Source organism: Antedon mediterranea, chromosome 2 (genome assembly GCF_964355755.1).
Source record: "Antedon mediterranea chromosome 2, ecAntMedi1.1, whole genome shotgun sequence".
NCBI classification, from domain to species: Eukaryota; Metazoa; Echinodermata; class Crinoidea; order Comatulida; family Antedonidae; genus Antedon; species Antedon mediterranea.
This window is the reverse complement of record NC_092671.1, coordinates 10043035-10052924: the sequence shown is the minus strand read 5'-3', so window position 1 is coordinate 10052924 and position 9890 is coordinate 10043035. Positions and strand designations below refer to the sequence as shown.

At 34.0% G+C, this 9890-nt stretch overlaps 1 protein-coding gene across 2 annotated transcripts; it reads left to right on the top strand.

Moving 5' to 3' along the window:
- The first annotated feature begins 3790 nt into the window (after positions 1-3790).
- On the top strand, positions 3791-9645 carry LOC140039612 (tetratricopeptide repeat protein 23-like). 2 transcript variants are annotated; one of them, XM_072085231.1, is made up of 12 exons: positions 3791-3879; positions 4581-4717; positions 4801-4945; positions 5160-5283; positions 5547-5706; positions 5929-6036; positions 6384-6593; positions 7016-7101; positions 7357-7484; positions 8080-8229; positions 8424-8506; positions 8816-9645. In XM_072085231.1, exons 2-12 carry the CDS (start codon positions 4623-4625, stop codon positions 8934-8936), a joined length of 1410 nt encoding a protein of 469 aa, XP_071941332.1. In that variant the 5' UTR covers positions 3791-3879; positions 4581-4622; the 3' UTR covers positions 8937-9645. The 2 variants fall into 2 exon arrangements, with proteins under 2 accessions (XP_071941332.1, XP_071941331.1); XM_072085230.1 differs by having other exon boundaries at positions 4798-4945.
- Positions 9646-9890: the final 245 nt, after the last annotated feature.

Here is a 9890-nt window from a genome sequence, read left to right as displayed (position 1 = left end):
ATATCATTCCCTCGGGGATGTCAAATCTTATATTTCACATTTAAGCAGGCAGAAGGTACCTGGTTCGAGCCCGGGCGAAACCTATTTTTCTTTAACTTTATGGTGAAATATACTGTATACGTAATATGATATAGAGTATATCTCGTTTTATTACTCGGAGTACCTGAGTCTAGGACTCTCTCATCTTTTCCTCTTCTTCTTCCATCCGGACACACTATTGAGCAAAAAGTATAAAGTACTACTCCTCCCTTATTCGTTGTAGTATTTAGCTCGGATTTAGCATGAATAAACTACAGGGACATGTCCTCAAAGCTATAGAGCCGGATTTTTAGTCTATAGTTCACTATGTCGGTCGGTCGGTCTGTCGGTCTGTCTGTCGGTCCGGTATCATATCACTATGCGTTTTATCGCTTTTCTGTACTTTTTGAACTGTTTTGATGTACAGAAAAGTTTTAAAGTACATTACTTTTTGAAAGTTCATTTTTTTCTGAGAGCACGCGACTTATGGCTGTTGGCCTTATTTAATTTCAACCGGATGCAGCCATATCACGTCTCGAAGATGGTACCGTATAGCCGTATTTGGTAGCGCGGTTATTGACGTGTATGTGACGTTACATCCGGTCTTATGACGTCATTACAGCTTCTTTCGCTGTACCCCGAGTATTGCACATTCGTGCTTGTTTTATTTTGGACACATTGGAAATCGGAATTTCTTATCTTTAATTTGATCGACATCATAATAGCGCCACCTATCGCTATTGTAGTTTTTAACAAAGATCTTATATACTAAAGATGTGACACTTCCCGCGTTTACGCGTAACACTTTAGAAGCGTCAAATTATAGTGCGCCCCCTCGATCGCTTAAACGAGTAACGAACTTTTGCGTGACGATCGCAGTATTCTTAAGAAAATGGGAATGGGAAGTTTTACAATTTTCCCAAAGACAAGAACAGGTAAATTTATGTAATAAGTAGCCTACATCTTAACATAGGCCTATGCTATGTAGGGACTAACCTTACTTTACTGTGTATTCAATTTATACATATATTAATAAACTAGGCCTAGGCTAGGTAGGCCTATTATTAATAATTATTATTTAAACGTAGGTATGAAATGATTATTATTATCATTATTAGGCTACTAGTAGTACATTAATTATATAACAGTGAACTTACACTAATTTCTTCACTGTTCCCTGGTTATATTACTTTATCCTTTAAAATTTAGTACCTTAAACAACTTTTAAAACTTTCAATTCAAGAAACATTTATTGACCAAATATTATATCATTACAATTGTTGGCATATAAGTAAAAATTTGGTCGAAAGACTACAAGAAGCCCAATTGGCATGTCGCTGTAGTCCTAGTCCCCCTTTTTACATTATACAAATAATAATAATAATAATAATACTTAATATAAACAAATTGTGATCTTGATTATTTCATGCTTTCCGTCTCATGGTTAATATTTGCTTTCTGTCTCATGGTTATTTTATTTCGTTTAATTTAACTAGCCGTTACATACATTATATTAACGCATGGAATGATTATTATTATCATTATTAGGCTAGGACATTAGTTATAATAACAGTGAAATTACACTATTTTTATTGTTCCCTGGTTATATTACTTATCCGTTGAGTAGCCCTAACAAACAATTTTTAATTGAATCTTATACTTAATATTTATGAAATTCAACCGTTAGTTAGTTAGTGGTTTTAGGTTAGGCTTAAGTATTTGACTTTAGGCCCTAACCAATTTGAAAATCAATTAGCATGCACGCAGACGTCCTATAATTACGTAAACGTTAATTATGATAAAGCAAAAACTCACCAGACAATTATTGATTTACAGGTGTGCAAAATGGGCCCAGAACACACGACGCGCGGATTTGAGAAGGAAACCAAGTTCCTATTTACATCGTAATTGCCGCTTGTGCAATATTCATTTCGAAGAATCTCAAATACTGATGGTCACAAGAAGACTTGTATATGGAATGCAGTCCCTACAATAGTTGATGTCCCAAATCCACCACACCAAGTAACAGTGCGGCGTAAATTAAATATGATGATTTTATTTCAATGTTTCTACATTTTTTATATTTCCTCTGGGTGGCCCGTGCATCATTTTGCAATAGTTATTGAGTTAATTTTAAACTGAGACTACTATAACATAACTAATTGCTATCTCAGGTTTTAAATAAATTATAATAACAGATGAATGTCATGGCGAATGATGGGTACATAATGCAGTAGTCCTAGTATGAATTGTCTCAGAATTGACTATCATAATCTGTTTCATGTCATGACTGTAGGCTTAAGCCTATGATTGTTTATAAATATATTCCTAAAAATTACTGCAATAAAATAGTCGAAGTAGTGATTTTAAAAAGTGACTTCTTGTTCTTTTTTAATTGTTTATAACAAACACACTATATTTGACTAATATATTTTCCTAATATGCACTGTTTTGCTGCTGGATGAAAAGTAGTATATAAGATCTTTGGAATAAACCAAAGATCATATACTATTATTGTGATGAAAAAAATTGAGTATTCAGTTACAATACAGTAGACATATCTGATCCATAAATCTACTCGTTTGAGCGAGAGGGCGCCCTATAAAATGAGCTCCATGTGTGTTACATGAATTGCACGTAAAATTCCGAGAGTGTCCTATCTTTAGATTATAAGATCTTTGTTTTTAATGATTTGATGATTTTTTATAGCCGAAGCTTTACCTCACTGGTTTGGACACAGATTTCTCGACTTTTGGTCGACAAGACTGGCACCACACACCCATTGAGTCAGTCGACCATGTTCAACCTACTGAAATGGTATACCCATAGAGATATGTATAATATCTCTATTGGTATACATATGACTAATATTGCTCATTCGTACGGCGTGCGCGTGTTTTTTTAAAGTTTATTCCGACCGAGTGTAAATAGAATGTGCGACAGTGAGTTTAAAACGAGTGAGATTTATTTTACATCGCCGGTCCCCGCCGGCCCATGCCCATTTTTCCATTTTAGATCCACAGCCAGTTGACTATGATATGAATACATGCGGCATACCATTAATAATATAACAGGCTTCTTCCATATCATATCATATGTCGCTGAGCTAACCCGTATTACAACCCAGATTATAAATCTTTCTTTATTTTATATCCGGTTAGCATTACGTCATTATTTAATCAAGCATAACGGATTGTAACATCGCCATCACACAACTATCACTTGCCCTCCTCCCCCTCCCCCCCACCACCTCCTAAAAATTAGGCTATATTGCTCTTCTCCCCTCATATCAATTAGCATACAGCTTTAAAAAGATGTATTGTCCCCAAAAAAATGAAGTCTTTGAAAAAGTTGATCACGTCCGTATAAAAAATAACTTTATTTTCACTTATAAAAAGACAAAATAAATTCAACCAAAAACCATGTGACTACTTCCCAATCAATTTGAATATTTCTTTTGCTTAAGATTTATTATCGGTTAATTTTTTTAAATTTTTGGAACACAGGCCTATACGTAAACAAATTAGTATATTCGAATTGCCAGAAATATTATGTTAAATAAAATGTTTAAAAATTAAATTGTTAGCGTACAAACTAGGTAATAAGTATTATTTGATTACAAAATATATTTGATTGAATTATATAACACTACAAATTAAAAGCACTATTGTTAATCATAATTATATATATTTAATTATTGATTGTAAATTCAAATTCAAATCAATTTTAATACATTTTCTGGAAACGTTTTCATGACAACATAAACATATGAAATAGTGAGAGATATATGTGTGAGAAAGAGTTTCATTAATAATAAACATTTACAATAAATAATCGTGTGTAAGAAATAAACCCAGAAAGGTAAAAGGGGGTAGTTTAAAATGACTGAATCTGTCAATTAAAACATAGACAAAACATAGCTAGATACCTACTTAAATTACTATAATCAGATCTCCATTCTGGGCCTTGCTAGCTAGCCTCTTCTCTCTACTAGTAGTAGGCTACTACAGTACTAGGCTAGAGGAGAGGTAGGGCCGGGCAAGCCCAGTAGCCTAGGCCTAGGCCTAGTTACTATTTACCGTAGCTAGCATAGCAGCCCGACCCAGATGTATATCTAATATCTATGTTATATAAAATACTATTTTAGGCCTGTAAATACCGACTTTCCTACTGCTGTATATGATGGGCTACTTTCTTTATTTTATATTAAACTTCATGACATAGCCTATAGGCTATATGGCTATTAGTAGAGTACTAGTAGGCTAACTGTAGTAGTAGTACTAGTAGTACTACTAGTAGGAACTAGTAGTAGAGTAGAGGATGCAGTACTGAGTTAGTACCTATACGTAGCAAATACAAGTATAAATGCCAGCCGATTGTAATTTATTGTTGGATGTTTTTCACATTTTTTTATTTAAAAAAAAAAAATTACTAGTTGGGGGGCCCAGGCCTATCCTACATTAGGATTTTATTTAATGTTATTATATTCATTAGTCACTGTAGTTTTAATTTAGCAAAAAGCAAATTATTTAATACAGTTGTATTTTTTCTATTCTCTTTAGTTCACACAGATCAACAGAATTTATTATAATTAATTTGGAAGAATGTCATTCTCAGACAGTTTTGAAAGTGAAGACAGTAGTGGTGAAAAAAATGGCAGTATTCACACTGAAGAGGAAGATTCACCAAAAGATGCTAGGTAAATTACCCAAACTTCTTACTTACCTGAGATAAATATGTTTGGAATGTGCTCAGTTTACTTTTTTTTGTTTGTTTCAGCAGTAGTGTTTGGTCTGACGATGCTTCTGCTGTGTCGTCTGATTACGGTTCGGACATAACTCTTGACACTGGATATGAGCAAGGTTCTCCAGAAGACCGATTACATATAGCCGAAAAGTATGCCAACAAATTCACAGCCAAAAATAAGGTAAACTTTTAATTATATTTTCAATACATTATTAATGTGAGAAAATGTTGATTTTTGCAGATACTTTAAATCTAAGAATAGATTATTATCAACATTGTCAATTTAACAATGTCGTTGATATCGCCTTATGACATCTCTATCACCATAATTTTAATGATTTTGTTTTTATTATCAGCTCTCCTGTTTCTTTTATGTCATTAAATACATTTTTCAGGTTGATTTAGCAATGGCTGAATGGATTCGTTGTACAGCGCTGGCAAGACTGGTGTATGGAGATGGCCACTGGCAATTAGCACATAGTTATGCTAACCTAGGCCAGGCTTACTTAGAACTAAGAGGTAAAAGTACGCTAAATATTATTAATATATAAGTAATCAAGGCTCCGTGTTGTATGATGCAAGCACAGGCAAGGCTATAATATCTAAAGGTGTATGTTAGCTATAATCTTGTATGTTTATAAGTTAAGCATTAGTGGCTATGTTATTTAGTTTCACGAAGTAGGTTTTAGAATTCAGATGAGCCAAATTTGATGATAACAATGAACGATTGTATATGCAAAAAAATGTTGACTAATTTTAACACTATTTTTTGTTTTTAAAAGGTTTAGCTCCCCAGGCAGAGCATCATGCAAGCCTAGCTAAAACTATTCTTCTAAAAGAAGCACATTCAACGACTAGTACTGATGACAAAGCTGGGCTTTTGTTGGCTTTAATTACTACATACTATACCTTGGGAAGGGCTTGCACTATTCTAAAAAAATATCCTTTGCTTTGTTATACATTTTCTATATGATTTGCGTGAATTACATTTGTAATATTCAATGTTTATTCATAAACTTACACACAAATATTTATAACAATAATATCTGTACTTCTGCTCCCCAGTACAATTACATCCTGGCAAGTTTATTCACAAAATCTCTTTGATCATGATTTGATTCAATCTTATATGGTTTGATATGATTCCTTAACATTCCTAACATACCCCCAAGGTGAACAAAACTTAGCAAAGGCAGAGAGAAGTTGTGAAGAAAGAAGAAAACTATACAATCAAGACGACTTGGATATCAAAGTTAAACTAGCTTTGGCAAGGTTAGTCTATATAATGTTTTTATTCGTTGTACCTCTAATGTATTACTTTGCTCTCTTCTTCTTCTGGGATAAGAACTATTTTAGTCTTTTCGGATAAGGACTATAAACCGTAGATCCAGTGTACACATCTAGCTCATGTGGAGAACCTACTACATCTTTCGAGATGAGTAGGAAGTTACCCATGTGTACTAGTACATCACATCCACTGATCATAACTGCCCTCTGAGAGACTATTCTGTGACTGAAGAGGTCACCCAGTATAAATAAATAATACAAACAGTAGTGACCATGATTTTGGTTGCTTTCAGTACAGTATATAATGATATTTTTATAATTGTTTTCTTCAGATTGTGTGCAAGTCAAGGCAGACATACAGCTGGTTTCACATACTATGAAAAAGCTATAAAGCTGATCAAGGGAGACTCGGGCAAGGAAAGTAGTGATTTAGTAGCAGTTTACCAAGATATGGGAAGACTAGAACAAAGCAAGAAGGACAAAGCTGATCATGATAGAGCTGTTGAATACTTCCTTCAGGCCCATTCTATTGCATCTTCCAGGTATGATAGACACCATTTACACTTCTGTTTAGCTTCTGAGAGAAAATGCATTTTTGCATGTTAATTTTAAGGTCATATATTTAATACAGTTCACTGACTGCCTCACTTGTGAGGTGGTCTAAATTTGGGCAACTCCGGGATCGAACACATAGCATTCACAGCTATTATATTTATCATTTAGGTCAACTCACTCTTGAGGTGGTCTAAGTTTGGGATCGAATCAAAGCATTCAGAACATTTAATTTGTCAATTGTTGACACAGGGCTGCCACACAATTTTGTAGGTGCGGATATTGTAGTTACAGGACAATATAAGTATTTTAAAACCCACATCACACATTTTTGTAATTAAATATACTCTCAACGTTTTACCTATTGTTTACATTTGTAAATCACTACATTAATGTGCTTGTCTTTTCAAAGTTCAAAAAGACCACAAGAGTTGACAGGAGAGACAGCTTATCAGCTTGCGATGGCATATACCAAATCCGGCACAACTGAGGCAGAAAGTAAGCATGGTTTTGCATGAACAGTAGTAAAGATTGGTTACCAGTTGTGAGAGAGTTGACAATTTCTGGTACCAATTTATACTCCTGAGTATAAAGCCTTGTCTACAAAACCAAACTTTATGTGACAAAAAAATGTGATGTACCCATATGGACATGAGGATGTCATTCACTACCATGTTTGGCCGTATCACTACCATATTTGGGCACATCACATTTTTTTTGGTCAAACTTTGATAGTGTATTCTGTTTTAATAGATGCTGCAGAACGCTACCTAGAGGAGAGTCTTGGTACATATAGCGTTGTTCATGGTGAACATCATGCCAAGTCAATTGAGGTGCAAGAAGAGCTTTGCAAATTACTCATACGAACACAACGCACAGAGGTGAGTTACCAAGCCCTTAGATAGGGGGTTTCCTATGGTATGAAAGAAACCTCCTTTTCCATGGCCTTCCAAATAGAGACCAGCAAAAGTGCTAGTAAATAGGTCTAGCTCATGTCCATTTGGCCAAACCTACCTACCACCTAGCCAGCAGGCAAATATACTAGATTAGGCCTAAAACATGTTAAATAGCTTTGATCCATTAGTGCTTCTTACATTGTATGTCTCCTTTTGGGGCAAAGAACCTCCTGGCTACAGGCTCTGTTACCTGCAAATGTTAATTAAGATTCTGCAGGACTATAATAAACTGGAAAGCAATACTGCAGTAATACTGTACAAACCTTTCAATATGACAGCACTATACAGTGATTATGAAGCAATAATAAAAAAACAGAAATCCAATCTAAAAATCTGTCTACACTTTCAAACTTTATGTGACAACAAAATGGGGTGTGCCCATATATGGACATGATGATATCACTACCATATTTGGACATATCACTACCATATTTGAGCACATCACACTAGTTTGATTGTGTAGACCAGAGCATTATACAAATGCAATGTTCTTCTCACTAATTGTATTCATTTTATATAGGAAGCCATAGATTTGTTAAAATGCATTATATCGGCTAAGAACACAGTGTATGGTGAACTTAGTGAAGAAGTTGGTGAGAGTTATAAGTTATATGCTTCACTTCTAATGGCTCAGGGAAAACTTGATAAAGCATTAATATATTTTAAAAAGGTAATTATTTATATTCTGTGCATAATTTTCTCTTTCTTTTCAATAAAAACTATTTGCCATCAACTTACTACTATTGATTTTAAGATCAACTATTGATTAAATACCTCAAAAGTTTATAATTTTTTGTATTCGTTGTTTAAGAAAAGGTTAAAAGAGCTCACTCAGGGTTTTTATTGATTAAAATAAAATTTCAGTGCCACGGTATCAAATCAAACTTGTATGGAAGTCAGCATCGTAAAACACAAGCAATACAAAATACAATTGACATGTTATTGCAGTGAGTATATGAAAATAATTTTATTCTTAAAACTAATAATAATAAATTGCTGTGTAAAATTATTGTGTGTGCGGTGACATTTTATTGTATATTTTACGATTATTACCTTTTTGTATCTGTTTTCAATTTAAAGCAATTTTTAATTGATTTTTCTTATTGATATTTAAGTTTAACACAATGACAAGTTATGGAATATCGTATATCCATGTTTCGACCATAAATGTGAATAGAAAAATTAAAAGCATATTGAATTCATAGACTGAAACAATTTCTTTAAATATATTTTTTGCACTGAAATTGTGTTTTTAGATCACCGTTGCTTGCTGCAAAAGAGAACAAAAGTAAGTCTGCTCAGTTAAAAGCTAGGCCAAGGTTTTCAACGACAGTCGGAAGAAGTAACACAGCTTCAACAAAGCCAATTGAGTACTGAAGATATGATAAAGAAACATTTCAAACATTGGTTGATTAAATTGGGAGAACATAGAAAGCAAGAATTTGAACTTATCCACTAATAATTTCAGTAATTCCCTCCTATTATGGGGACACCTTCAGGTCCCAACAAACCTTAATAGGGGTGTCCCTGTATAGGTTTGTCCCAAATGTGAGATTCTACTGTACTACGGTACTTACCTTTCTCATTTATATAGCAATGCAACTTGTCTATATAAGTATGTTTAGTGTGGAGGCAAGTTCAAGTACTCAGTCTCAGGGAATTGAAAATGAATTGAAGCTACAAATAACTAGGCCTTTATGGCTGCTTTAATGTTTTGTGTGTTTAGTTGCCATTATTTGTAGTTTTAAATCATGTCCTAAAAATATATATTCCATGTAGAATACTGTGGTACAATGGTTTACGTACATTAACAGTACATTTAAGAATAGGCGACATAGATATTAGTATGGAAAAACGTAATGTATAAGATAGTTTTACAGTATCATCAGTCTGAATACTTTAATGGACTTGAGCCTACTTCTGTCGAACGAACACAAACGGCCTTTAATGCATTAAGAGTTACTTTATATACGTTTTTGCACGGCTTACCTGAAATGGTCAGGTTTATTTTATATTTGATGCATTTTAGTAATATATTTGTGCAATATTGTAGTGAATAAAATCAAAAATTCACCGACGTTTCTGACTCCTGTGTCATTTCTGACTCTTGTGTCATTTCGTTGCTGAACTGAATTTGTTTGAGCTTTTATTTGTTTACAGTTCATAGGCAACGGTCACCATGTAACAGCGCGTGTGGTTAGCAATGTTTGCAAACGCGCATTACGCTTTGCACGTTTTCTACGCGTTTCCGTTGTTGAGGAAATATATTCACGCACTTCCGTTTCCACCGCCGCTCGCCTCTTAGCAACACCATAATCGATTGCACAGAGT

Excerpts from the sequence above, each read along its gene's own strand:
- LOC140039612 (XM_072085230.1), top strand. The coding sequence starts at position 4,623 with ATGTCATTCTCAGACAGTTTTGAAAGTGAAGACAGTAGTGGTGAAAAA. Across the intron at positions 5,284-5,546 it reads GGCTTACTTAGAACTAAGAG|GTTTAGCTCCCCAGGCAGAG; the intron begins GTAAAAGTACGC and ends TGTTTTTAAAAG. Across the intron at positions 6,037-6,383 it reads GTTAAACTAGCTTTGGCAAG|ATTGTGTGCAAGTCAAGGCA; the intron begins GTTAGTCTATAT and ends TGTTTTCTTCAG.